This window comes from Cheilinus undulatus, linkage group 8, assembly GCF_018320785.1.
Source record: "Cheilinus undulatus linkage group 8, ASM1832078v1, whole genome shotgun sequence".
Taxonomy (NCBI): Eukaryota; Metazoa; Chordata; class Actinopteri; order Labriformes; family Labridae; genus Cheilinus; species Cheilinus undulatus.
Genome location: NC_054872.1, coordinates 24,440,893 through 24,455,287, shown reverse-complemented (window position 1 = coordinate 24,455,287; position 14,395 = coordinate 24,440,893). Strand labels below are relative to the sequence as shown.

The following is a 14,395-nucleotide window of genomic DNA, read 5'->3' as shown; positions in this document are numbered from 1 at the left end:
GGCACTGATCATAATGATGTTACACATGAGAAGGGAAACACCATCAACATTTTTCTTGAAAAATTACATTTACAAATGTCTGCCACATGGAATAAAACTTTATTTTGATAACCAGAATAATCAAGAGATATTTAAAAAAAAACTTGTAAAACACTGAAGGGTCAGTGTGCTTATCCTTGGTATTTTTTTGATATTAAGAAAGAGGCACAGGAAGTTAAGTTTTTAATACAGTAACACGGGACTGAGGGACATTTACTTTCATGATACAATTTATACAATTAATTTGACATTTTGTTGTTGTATGTCTTTTTAACAATATATCTGAAGGCCATGTTTACAGTCTTGTGTTTTAAATGGCAGAAAAGTCATATTTTGACCTCAAATAGTGCCCTCACCATCCATACATGACCGTGGAGAAAGGCACTTTTGTGGTATCTGGCATCTATAGAACTGCTTAAAATAAAAATATTAAATTATTTACCACTCAAGAAAGTATGATTGTCCAAATGTTTGGTTTAATGTTAAAAAAAAAGAAAAGAAAAAAAATTAATTCATAAATGTTTCCTGAGTGAAATACACTGCCTGTCCAAACAAAAATCACACTTTTTGATATTTTGTTGAACCACCTTAAGCTTTGACTATGGCATGCATTTGCGGTGGCATCATTTCAATCAGCTTCTGCAATGTAACATTTATTTCCATCCAGAGTTGCATTAATTTTTCGCCAATATTTTGTGTTAATGATGGGAGAGTCGGACCGCTGTGCAAAGTCTTCTCCAGCACATCCCAAAGATTCTCAATGGGGTTAAGGTCTGGACTCTGTGGTGGCCAATCCATGTGTGAAAATGATGTATCATGTTTCCTCTTACCACTCTTTCACAATTTGAGCCTGATGAATCCTGGCATTGTCATCTTGGAATATGCCTGTGCCACCAGGAAAGAAAAAAATCCATTGATGGAATAACCTGGTCATTCAGTATATTCAGGTAGTCAGCTGACCTCATTGTTTGGGCATATAATGTTGCTGAACTAGACCTGACCAACAGCAGCAATCCCAGATCATAGCCCTGTCCCCACAGGCTTGTATGGTAGGCACTGGGCATGATGGGTGCATCACTTCATCTGCCTTCCTTCTTACCTTGATGCACCCATCACTTTGGAACAGGGTAAATCTGGACTCACCAGACTGCATGACCTTCTTTCATTGCTCCAGAGTCCAATCTTTATGCTCCCTAGCAAATTGAAGCCTTTTTTTTATTAGCCTCACTGATAAGTGCTTTTCTTGAGGCTGCACAGCTGTTTAGTCCAAAATCCCTTAAATTCCCTTCACATGGTACATGTGGAAATGCTCTTACTTTCAAGTGATCACCGATCACAATCATTCAAGATTTTTTTCCGACCACATTTCTTCCTCAAAGATGATGGTTTCACACTATCCTTCCAGTTTTTAATAATGCGTTGGACAGTTCTTATCTCAACTTTAGTCGTTTCAGCAATCTCCTTAGATGTTTTCTTTGCTTGATGCATGACAGTAATTTGACCGTTCTGAAACATATTAACATTTTTTCCATGACTGCAGGATGTGTCTTCTGACATGGTTGGTTAAGAAATGAAAAGCTACCCAGTGAATCAGTTAGGGTTAAATAACCTGTTGCTAGCTGAAACATAATCATGCAGTAATTATCCATGGGAGGCTCTTACCTGTTTGCTTAGTTAAATCCAGGTGGTGACTTTTTTTTGGAGGGGCAGTGTATGTCAGTAAAGGGTAGGGGCAGAAAAAAGCAAGATCCTAAAGAATGACCCTGTACTCAAAGGAAGAAATCTACTTGATGACAAAAAGCAGGCCTCAATTAATCCAATTTTATAAACAGTTAGCAAAAAAGTAAGGAAATTTGTGTTTTGTAGATGATTTCTTTGTTACTTCTTGGCAATATATCTTATATCTTACATTGGAAAGCCTGTTTATTTTCCTTGTAATGGTGCCACATTGTAAGGAACATGCATTTTTGGGATGAGCAGCAGAGCTGAGTATGTGGGTTGCACACAAAAAAAAAAAAAAAAAAAGCCAAATCTCTGATAAACAATGTATTCTGCCATTGACTCTTGTTTGGTGGATTGGATGATGTCTGAAGGAACAAAATATGATGGAAATTCAACAATGTATTCATTTAAAAAAAACAGCAGCCTCAGTAGCGTGCTGAAGAACCATACACCACCACAACAGCCTGGCACCTCCTCCTCATGCTGGTCACCAGCCTGGTCACATGCTGCTGTGGGATGGCATCCCATTCTTCAACTGGAATTTGTCACATCAGCCAATGTGGTTGAACAGCACGCCCAAGCTGATCTCACGAGAGTTCATTGGGGTTGAGGTCAGGACTGCTGTCAGGCCATTCTATCCTCTCCACTCCCAAATTTCTGGAGGTAGTGTCTGACAGATCCCGCTTTGTGAGGCCGTGCGTGTCATCTTGGAAGACAGAGTTCGGCAGAATCTCATCTCCATATCTCTCTGCATTGAGATTGCCTCCAATGATGCCAATCAGGCACCTGATTGTACTCACCTGGGGGCACCAGAAGCTCAAAACACGGATCAATAGCAACATAAGCTGTTTGGCACTGTCAGAGAAGATTTGGCAAACTTAATGAACGTAACCCTCATACTCAGCACTGCTGCTCATCCCACAAATGCATGTTCCTTACGAATGTAGCACCATTTAGATGGGAAATAAACCAAAGTTAACTTGCCAAAGTTATGATTTATTGCCAAGAAGCACTGTAAGAACAAAGAAATAATCTACCAAACATGAATGCCCTTACTTCATGCTAAGTTTATATGTCCGTGTATATGAGTATTTTTTTAAACGAAGTGATACAGTTTTACAGCTTTGTCAGTTTTCTCTGCAGCTATAAACCCTCCACACCGTAAAACAGCATGAAATTAATGGCCTTCCATCAAAGTCGAGTAATATTGTCTTTACAAGGATCCTCTCAGATGATGTGAAACCTGTTAAATCGTTGGACTTAAGCCGGACAGAGGTGCTGAGCCTTGGAATCGGATCATAATTGATAACTGTTAATTCACCACTTAGCAGCGATGTTGTTTCTCGAGCGAAAAATAACAGACGAAGAAGAACCCACTTCCGGCTACGGATCAATGCTACGGATGCGCAGCCACAACGCAAGTGTGTGCGCGACTCAGCCAACCCATATGATAAAGTTATTATTCCTCTTGCTTAAAGTATCGATAAACGATATAAGATAACCAAACGTATCTATTTTAAACCCCGTGTCGTACTGAACAACTGCGGTAAAGAGGAGACAAAAAATTGAAACCACGTTTGCGCCCTGATGCTAACGAGAAGGAGCTAGTGTTAGCTAGCAGAACCAAACAGACCCACGCCAAGATGGACGGAGCTGCTGCGGCGGTCAGAAGGGACGGAGATGGAAACAAACCCCACGATGGAAACCCTGCTGCCGAAGACAGCGCGTGTCCACCGACTGAAGACACTGAGAGTAAGTAGATGTGAATTCAGCCATTTTTACGTTAAACATCTGTAGGCACAGCGACGTATTCTTCCGGCTTCAGTACAGGGATTTAAGACACTTAAGGCAAAATAAAAATACTTACAGCTTGATTAAGCTCCATTTACGTGCTCTGGTGCGTGCATCAATCGTGCTCTATATCGTTTAAAACTAAACATACAGCTTTGCGTCTTCAATTAAATAAACAATTACAGATAAGCCAGTGCTCGACCATTTCAGTTTGAGTGGTGTTGACACTTTAAATGCATTTATTTAGGAGTAAGTATTTTATTCTACTTTTGCCCATTGCAAATTGTTTTACTAAATGGAAACACCAATAAAATATGTTTGCATTTGCGCAATATATATGCGCCATTTTTATTAAAATGCTCAAATATGTTTGAAAAAAAGATGCAGTGAGTAATGAGAGTAATAGCCTAAATTATAAACTGTCTTTCATTTATAAGCAACTATGACCATAGAAATCTCAGTCTGATGGCTTTGTAAGGCAATTTAAAACCTGATTTATATTGTGATGCGTTTACAAACATTGAGGAACATTTTCAGGGCACTTGGACTGAAGATAATGTAGCTAGATTTTTTAAGAGACTGTATGTTCAATTATCTCTGACTTTTTTGACAGTGAAGCTTAAACAGTAACTTGGCCTATAAACCAAGTTCAAATTTTGAGATGGAAAAGGATTATAAAAACTTGGTGTACCCTTCACCCCCTGCTCTGTGCTTAGTGCTCAAAGTATCTGAAAACAGAAATAATTAACATTTTAGAAATGTAAACCTTTTCATCTTATGATAAATAATCAAGTTTAACAATATAAAAAGAATTAATTACATTATTACATGTTTTTGAAGATATTGAAAAGAAGAGTATTAAAAGCGAGTAAAACTTAATTTAAACAAAGGACATTGTAGGGTAATTAGTTGAGCTAGATGTTATGATGTCAATAGCATCCATTGTTTTCCACATAAGATAGAAAGGGCTGCCATGTGGCACTAAACTTTTGGACACAGTCTTTTGTGGAGTAACTTTTTTTTGTAATGCCAAGTGATGTATTAGATCTTTGATCCAAAGGTGAAAGGATGGAGGATATTTCTCCTTCAAATGTAATAGTTTTATTATTACTGTTCATACTTTAGTAACAGTTTAGTATTCTTAACTTTGTGTGCAACAAATGTTAATAATGAAGTCTTATTTGTTGCCTCTTTTTTTCTATAGCCTACATGCTGAAGTTTCTGCCTTTCTAGATGTGCTGCCATGCAGGCCAATCCCTGCCAATGATGGTAGTATAGTGGGGCATTTAAAATATATGACTGTCTATGAGCACAGTTCAAAGAGCAGACGCCCATATACAGAGGCTATACACCTTCCCTCACCCTCTCTTCCCATATATCCTGTCTCTTTTCAGATGTAATTTCAAATAAAGGCACAAGTCATGTCACTGAACTTCCTGAAAGTATATGGCTGTTTACACTAGTTGTATTATTATTTTTAGGTTATCGAAATTCAGTGAATTTTTATATGTTTATCCTAACATTTAGGGATGCACAATATTATTGGCATGATGTCAGTATCAGCAGGTATTAGCTAAAAAAAAGGGAAATATTGTATACAGCAGGTAAAAAAAAAATGACGGTATTTAGTACTTGTATTTTGGCTATAAATTTCTGCCTTTAACAGCTGTAAAATTGGCTGTATGAAAAAAATAAGTTAGTGGAGTTTTAGGTTGGACCAACAGACCCATGTTAGTTGAAGCCTTTTTTTCTTTTTTTAATCATTATTCCTTTCACCTTAATGTGTGTTTTAAGGACTGATGTGTTAATTTATTCATCCTTAAACTTAAAATCATATTTCTTAAGGACTGTAGTTTTAGGTCTGAACTACATTTAAACATCGATATTTGCTCAAATTATCTTGTAAATAAATATTCATAGGCAGAAATCTGATATTGTGCATCCCTACTAAAAAAAATGTTGTAAAATGTTTCTCTAATAAAGAATCTCAGTGAGGAAAATATTTTTCCTGATATGCTTCTGTTGTGCAGTACCACACTTAATTGCAAGTTGGGCTTTATGTAGCTGTAAAAAGGTAGCTAATTCTGCAGCTACCCTATTGAATAAAGGAATAATCAAATTTTAAAATGCCAGTAGACTAATACACTTCACATTTAAGCCTCTCTGTAACTTATATTGAATATAAGGGCTTTTGTTAAAGCTGTATTTTTTTCCTCAAATTTTAAAATAAAAAATTTCTTCTCTTCATAGTTTTTGTGATTGGTGTGTTTCGTTGTTCATCTGTGTTCTGTCTTTCTTTCACTGGAATTGGGAGTGGCTTTGACCTCCTTCTTTCCCCTCTTTATTTTTAGGGGATGGGGTTTTCTGCTGTCAGGATTGTGGAGAAGCCTTCAGAGAGGAGGCAGCCTACTCGGAGCATCGCCATCAGCACGTGCAAGGAAATGTTAATTCAGACAAACAGTTTGATATTTTCTATGATGCCAAAAAGGACAGAGAAATGGCTAATGTCTGCACTTTGTGTTCAATATCATTTGTTGAACCAAGTGAGTTTCACTCACACATGGAGCAAAAACATGGAGAAACCTCCCAAAAAGACTTTCATCTTCAGATAAATCCTGGGACAAAACATCCACCTACATATGAATGTCCTGAGTGTGGGAAATGCTATGGTGTATATGGGCACTTTCTCAACCATCAGCGCTCACACTCACAGGCCTCCAAATCAGTTTTTCATGACCTTGAACATTTGAAAAAGAAGTCATTTCAGTGCGAGTCTTGTGGCCGCAGTTATTCCCGTGCTTCAGCTCTTGATGCACACCGTCGTTGTCATGAGGAAAAGCTAGTCAAAGCACGAAACAGGAATTCTGGAGATTCATTTCCCACTGAGGAGTCAACGGTTGAAACCAAGCCTACCGAAAACCAGGCAGAACATCAGCAACAACAACAAAACATCACTCCTGAAAAACTTTTCAAGTGCCCATGTGGTAAAGAATTCACTGCTTCAATGCGCCTTAAAACACATCAGAGATTCAGCCGCAACAGTATATGCGCTCCAGAGGACATGAAAGACAAACCAAAGAAAATCTGCAGTGGATTTCACTGCAATGTGTGTGATAAGGCTTTTAGTAGCCATATAGCCCTCTACAATCATCAGAAATGGCATGCGAAGCTCTCAAATGATCCTGCAAAAAAGTATACATGTGAATTATGTGGAAAAGTATTTATGACACTGACGTTTTACGACAGGCATCAGCGCACAGCTCACAGTGATGAGACCCCAGCCAAGTCCTTTCTTCATCAAGTGTGTCAGCTACAGAAGAAGGCATTTGAATGTAAAGACTGTGGGCTAAAGTTCTCCAGGGCTTCAGCACTTCAGGCCCATCAGCTCCATCACACAGAGAATTTCAGAGAAACAGAGAAGCCGGGTCAAACTTTCCGCCCTCCTCAACACAACAGCCTGGAAAGTGAAAGAAAAGAAACTGAGCAGCAACAAGGGGGGTCAAAAAGTGTGCACCCTATCAGCGTGGCCGAAGAAGCCTTGCATGTAAATGAGACTGATGAAGAAGTTGAAAGTTATGAACCTGGGGACTTCAACGTACAGGTGATAAGTGCAAGTGAATCTGAGGATGAACCGGCCCAAGATGTGAACCCTGATCTGGAGCTGCTGTGTGAATCAGATCAGGAACAGAAAGACGACTGTGACGCTGAGGTTTCCTCCAGCACAGTCTTTTCAAAGCCAGACATGGATTTGAAAATTGTACAGATTGACTTTGACCAAGCTGATGGGCAGTGTGCACCAATAGAACCTGTGAATTACACAACGGAGGAAAGATTTGATTGCCCTGATTGTTACCGTTGGTTCACTAGTGCTTCATCACTACGCGTTCACAGAATGTGGCACAGCATTCGTAAGAGAAGACAACAGGCTCAAGGTCAGTCAGTGGCAGCTCACACATGCGACACCTGTGGCCACCAAGCCAGCAGCTTTGCAGCACACTGCAGTCACATACAACAACACATGAATCAAAACACAAATAATGATGTAATGTATCAAACAGAGGGATCAGAAAAGAGAAATCTGACATGTAATGAGTGTGGTAAATGCTTCTCACGGTTGTCTGCTCTAGTCTCTCATCAATTGCATCATCCTAAGAAAAAACAATTCCAGTGTCCTGATTGCATGATGTCTTATTCCTATGCTGCTAGCTTATTCAACCATATGAAAAACTGTTCTGCACTAAAGAAAGAGAATATTTCCACCAGTAAGAAAGAATATAATCCAAAGAAAACCCTTCTAGGCCCAAAGATTTACCATTGTGAACAGTGCAGGAAAGGTTTTTGGTCTCTGGGAGCTTACTCCCATCACAAGCAAAATCCAATTCAGTGTGTAGATTTAATGCTAAGAAAAGGTGTTTCAGGTTCTTTGCACTCTGTTAACGGACACTCTCGCTCCAGTATTAAGGTCGCCTGTCCGGTGTGCGGCAGAAAATTTCGTCACAAAGGCATTATGACTTTACACATGCGAAAACACGAAAATGGAAACCACAAATGTGAACTTTGCAACAGGTCGTTCCGTCTTTTTTCCAGCCTCCTCAGACACCAGGTAGTACACAGCGAACAGCTACCACCGCCTATTAAGTCTTTCCAGCATCAGGTGGAGCAGCTAAAAAAGAACACATACAGCTGCCCTGACTGTGGGAAGCTGTTTTCACGGGCCAAAGCGCTTCAGTTTCACATGAAGAGCCACGGCTATGAGACCGCTCACTCGCCATCGTCACCCAGATCCTCTGTCGCTCTGGAGGATCTTCAGTGTGCAACATGCCTCGCACATTTTAACAACAAGGCCTCTTTGAAGGCCCATAAAAAACTTTGCATTAAAAAAGAAAGTCAAGTTGTTGACTGTATGGTTGAGCCCTCCGAAAATGATAACCTAAAAAACAAGAGCTGTATGGGGGATAGCACACAGCAAACATCTAAGAAAATAACTGTCAAGTATGAACTGAAAAGTGAGGAGCAAAATCTAGGAAATGAGACTAGTAACATGGTAAACTTGAGAACAAATCTGAAGTACAAATGCAAAAAGTGTGACAGAAGCTTTTCAGTCATTGGAGCTTTAAATTTGCATAAAAGAATTCATGTAGAAGGTCGCAAACCTGGAGTAAAACCCAAATTAGCCATGTCTGTGATAAAGAAATTTAAACAGGAAGACTGCAGTAAAGGACTTTTTCACTGCTCAGACTGTGGGAGGAGGTTTATGTCAAACTCAGCCCTTGGCTCCCACAAAAGATGGCACAGAGAAAAGAAACTTTCAAGGTCCTCGCTTAAAGATGACGATCTCAAACCCACCAGCCACAAGACAGAAGGAGGACCTTTTCAGTGCAACAGATGTGGCAAACAGTTCTTCAACCATTGTGTTCTTCAGCGCCACCAGATGTTTAATCCTCAGTGTCAAACTAAAACCGAACCAGAGCTGGATGCACACACAAGAGCAATAAATCCTGAACTGTCATGTCCAAAATGTAAACAAACATTTGTGCAGCATTCACTTCTTGCTGCTCACCTTGAAAATGTGCACAGTAAAACTTTGGGGGCTGCACATCTTCAAGAGGACAGGCTAAGCTTAGAAGACCATGTCCCAGGACAGGTTGATGTGAACTTTCTGAAAAGTGAGTCTGCGCCATTGACTGAAAAGCACAAAGTTCACCAGTGTCCCTTCTGCTCAATGACTTTCGCTAAAGCAAGAGGTCTGCGTGCTCACAAGTGGCAGGTTCACTCAAAGAGCACACGTGGTAAAAACAAGATTATTCTGGGTATAAAGAAGCCCGTTGCCCCAAGTAGTGAGGTCAGTAAAACAGAAGAGGCGTCTGTTACAGAGAACACTGTATCAGCAGTGGAAAGTATCTCTGTCGGCGAGGGAGAGAAGAAAATCAGATTGGACCCCTCGCCTGTGAAATTAAACATCAGCAGTGGGGAGCATAGCAGTCCTACAGGCGCCAGCTTAGAACAGAAGAAAGTGTGCTCAGAGGTAAAACCTGCACCTAAACAGCCGATCCAGACTCCTGACTCTATGCCAGACACTTCTCCATCTCCTGCACGTTTGTCCGAGCATACAGCCAAATGCCTCTACAAGTGTGATAAATGTGGGAAAGCTTTCCAAACCAAGGAACAACTAGGTAACCATAAGACCAAGGCAAAGAGCCGGCCTTACTGTTGCGCCCTGTGCTGCCATGGCTTTTGGACTGAGAATCAGCTGCAGCAACACCTTGCCTGGCACGACGAAGTCCGCTGTCGCCTCCCGAGTGAGGTCCGCTTCAGGCTCAGCACAACTTTGAGCTCCAAACCTCTGAAACCAATCATGCCCTCTGCTGACACTAAAGGGAAGTCCTTTCCTTCATCTTCAATGAACCCAGACAGCCTGTCGCATAACAGCCACAAGTGCCAGCACTGTGGCAAAGCCTTTCTTTCACCGTCTGCGTTACAGAAACACCAAACCCAGCATGGTAACAACGACTCGTATTGCTGCTCTATTTGCCCCCGGACCTTCAGTGAGATACAGGACCTTATTGACCATCACCAGGAATGTATCGGTGGTTACAGAAGGCAGAGTGATGCCCCCGCTGCGGTCTCATCTGGAGATACCAATGGCCTTACCTGCCATGAATGTGGAGCTACTTTTAGCCTAGAAACTGATTTTCACCAGCACTACACTGAACATGCCCGTAAGGGGTGTTAAACTGAACTACCTGAAAAAGACGAGATAGAGACACTGTAGATTGTAGATCTTTGTTTACTTGCTAAACTACTTTACATGTGAAGCTAAAAAGTTCCCTTTTAAAACTTGTTTGGTCAGATAGAGATCACAAAAACTTTGTGTATTTAATATTCTTTATGCTATACTATTGAGTTTGTATTCCTATATACAGGGCTGTCCTTCACACTGGAATAGTATGTGTACAAATGTTTGAGAGCATTTCTGTTAACTTAAGTTTAGATCTCATAAATGATTACCTATAATCAACATCTCTTGGACCTTTTAGGGCCCGTGTCCATAGCCAGCTTTTTTTTAGCCCTGGCAGCACTTATTTATGATGGAAAACCAATGTAGTCCAGCATTCTGAGCACTCATCGCCCTCAGTGTCATCTGTTTTTGTTTCTGCACTCTCAATCGAAAACCATTCAACTTCTGGAATAGCACTTTGCTCAAACCTGATCTGACCCGTCATTTTTCAATCATGTTTTCAGGTCTGCAGCTGCTATGTTAGAGACAGAATTCCTTTACGTTGTCTGCATTTTTTCTCTGTTTCCATAAAATACAGAAATATGAAACACACAGAGCTATTTTTAAACAACATTACAGATTCATTTCTTTGTAAAATAGCAACAATAAGGAGAGGGAAGGTACTCTTGACAAGCATTGCCGAGAAATGTCTGACATTGAGTTCCTGAGCGCTGCCAGCCCAGATGATCTGGCTATGGACATGCAACCTAACTCATGGTAGTTCATATCTACATGTACTTAAAATCTTTATGCATGAAAGCTAATTCCCAGAGAAACATACGTGACACTACTTACTACTAAACTTTTGAGGAAACTGAAATAATGCAGCAAAAATGAGCCTAAATTTTAGCACTTTTACAATTTGAGGTTATCAGAACAGACATTAGATTGAATAATGTGCATTTTACTGTAAACCTGAGGAAACAAAGTGATTATTTGAGCTTTGCAGCGATTAACCACCAGAAAAAAACTTCAATATCAAGTATTTGCGTGATTTGTACAAGGTGTTCCACATTAATTGATGTATAAGCTCCCATGTTTTTTCCCTTCCTGTTATGTTTCAATATAGTGAAAAGATCACTCATTACTATGTAGATTAATCATTCATGTAGAATGGTTGTTAGTTCATTACTTGTAAAGTGAAAGAAGTATTGTATTGTAGAAGAGATGTTACTTTGTTATATTTCTTCAGATGACTAACGTGCACCATTAGATGATTAATTTAACTCGCTCTTTCTGAGAAAAATATGAAAACTTACTCTTGAAAGAAAAAATAAATAGACTAATCTTTGCCTGAATTTTTGCATTGCTTGATTAATTCAGTCTTGGTTTGTCTGTCTGTGTTTTCATCGTTATTGTTCCAGTTAGAATATTTTATATTCTGTATTAACAATTGTTGTGTTTAGTTGGTCAAGGCTGTTTTTGTTAATCAAGACATGATAATGATTGATTGTTCCAGCCAAATAGCAAAACTTTTAAAGTGTTAATCATAAGATTAATAGTAATCAAAGCGCTTTTAACCCTCAAACTTAAAAACTTGTTGCATTTTTTCTTCTGATTGCCTCAAATGATTGTGTCATTATAAAGTGAAGTAGCAAAAATAAACAGAAGAACTTGCACAAATCAGTATTTCTTATTTTAAATTATCCCCAATTCACGACTCAAAAGGTTTGATCTGTTCCTGATTGGTAGTTTACAAACAACCTGATTACCTGAAATTTCACTAAGTTTAAAGATAATCAATTGATCTAAAATCAGTTGAACCCACTGAGCAGTCGAAGTACCCTAATTATTTGCATTTGAATAAAATAAATGATATTAATAAATAAAATAAAATAAATAATATTATAAATATTAATAAAAAAATATTTTTTTTACATTTGAAATAAAATTTTAAATGTAAAATGATCTGAAATGACAATAATCCTCTGAAAAGGGTTAAGATTCAGTCTTTGTTGTATTGCCAAAAACCCCGTCACCCAATTTGTGCATAAATAGAAGACCTACAAGTCTTGTAATTTTTATCTTCTGCATTGAAAGTTTGGTAGCATAACCAGTCATGACATCACTGTAGAAACAGTGTTGAAAGTAATGTCCTGTCCATGTACTTAAAGGCATATGAAGTATGAAGTGGCGAGATTTTACCTTGGAAATAATCTAAATTGATTTTCCCCTTTTTTTTAGTCAAACAGAGCAACCTTACATGCAAAGATTGTGGACTGAAGTTTGCAGACCTAAAGGTTTTTATGAATCACCTGCATCAGCATGCCCTGGAAGAAGAGGAGGAAGTGGAGAGAGGGGAGAATGGGGAGAACAACAATGAGGAACAACTGGACAGAGATGGAGGCTCAAACATGAGCAGTTCACTGCAAAGAAACCCCTCAGACAAAGTACCAGGGGTTGGAGGTGCCAGTTTCTCTATGAAGAAGAAACATAAGAAGGTTCATTCTTGTGTTACATGTGGTAAGGTTTATTTGTACCTCTCATCATATACAAAACATTTAAAGATGCATAACAAAAAGGCTCCTGCAAGTAAAGTTGCCCAGACCTTAAATAAACATGAGTGTCCAGAGTGTGGGATTAGCTTTTTCAGGAAAGCCCGGCTACTTGGCCACATGAGAATTCACAGGTCAGGCATACCATCAAACTCAGGATATCTTAGATGTGATCAGTGTAACAAAAACTTCAGCTCCGAGAAGTCATGGGTGGCTCATTTTGAGCTCCATGAACAAAGACCATTTTGGTGTCTTAGTTGTTCCAAAGGGTTTTTCTCTGAACAGACACTAGAAAAACACCTGCAGAGTCACAGCCTGAAGAAACATTCATGCAATATTTGCAACAAGAGCTTCCGTCTGCATACAGAGCTGAAGCATCACTACAACGCCCACTCTGGAGCTAAACCTTTCCTGTGTAATATCTGCGGGAAAGCCTTTTCCCATCCTGGAAATATGTTTTCACATCGCAAAAAGCATGGCAGAGTTCTTGCTGGTTCCAGTGGGCTGCCTGTAGGTTTTAAGAAACCATTTGTTCCCAAGATGCTAGGGGTTGAAAAGCATACACCTGCCCTCAATAGCACCGAACAAGAAGGGGGTGCAAGCATGAATGAGCTGCCAGGAAAAGAAAACTGCATGGAAGTTGTCAAGGCTAACAAGCCTTGTGAATCACAATCACTTGACTCTGCAGGCAGTGATGGAAAAGATGAGTTCAGATCAGAAACCAGAAAGCAGAAGGGTGAGATGGAGATACAAGATGCAATGGTGTTCAATGAGCATGAATATTGGGAGTGGGAATGTTGTGTTTGTGATATGGGCTTTGATGAAGTAGGAAAGCTGCACATGCATTATAAGAAACATGCTACCGGTGAACTGCCAATACCACATAATGGTTCTTTGGCCTGAAAGCTAACATAAGTCCTTTGTTCTTTTCACACCTGTGCCTCATGCTTAACACCAGAATGTAAAGATTGTCTTTTTTTTGTTTTTTTATTAACATGTTGTGTATCTAATCTCCTTAGGATTATGATATCTGACTCTACTTAAAACCATGGCTGATTGATTATTTGATAATTAGTATATATGTGTTATTAGTCTGCACTAAAGAGAAAGCCTCAATATGTTGACAGCTTGATGCAAAGAAAGTACTGTTACTGAAAGTGCTGGGTCTTTTTTCTTTATTTTTTAACATAGATGTACCAAAGCAATATACTGAAGAATGTCAAACTGAAGTGATTCTACCTCCCTCTACTTGTAAACTTAATAAAATGTTTGTATTGACAGTGTTTTAGATTTTTTTTCTCTCTGTGCATTGGAAAAATACTTTAAATACTATAAGGTATTGTATACCATTGTTGTGATTAATGTATTTCAAGTTGACAGTATGAGTTTGATATTGCCAATGTGAACAGAATGTTTCACCCAAATAGCTTATGCCAAGGGATTGGGAAATATTAATGCCAAGAATAAAGGTAGGGACTATTTGAATGTAGTGCTCCCTGCACTTGCGTATTCCATGAAGTTGTTTTTGTACTTGCCATCTGCGCTAAATTATAGCATTGATAAATGCATA

General features: G+C 39.2%; 1 protein-coding gene across 2 annotated transcripts; it reads left to right on the top strand.

Annotated features, from left to right (window-relative positions):
- The first annotated feature begins 3,155 nt into the window (after positions 1-3,155).
- Positions 3,156-14,105, top strand: si:ch211-261d7.6 (zinc finger and SCAN domain-containing protein 2). Of its 2 annotated transcripts, XM_041793338.1 has the most exons (3): positions 3,156-3,513; positions 5,904-7,484; positions 12,515-14,105. In XM_041793338.1, the coding sequence occupies exons 1-3, from the start codon at positions 3,405-3,407 to the stop codon at positions 13,726-13,728; spliced, it is 2,904 nt and encodes a 967-aa protein (XP_041649272.1). In that variant the 5' UTR covers positions 3,156-3,404; the 3' UTR covers positions 13,729-14,105. The 2 variants fall into 2 exon arrangements, with proteins under 2 accessions (XP_041649272.1, XP_041649271.1); XM_041793337.1 differs by lacking the exon at positions 12,515-14,105 and having other exon boundaries at positions 5,904-12,492.
- The last annotated feature ends 290 nt before the right edge of the window (positions 14,106-14,395 follow it).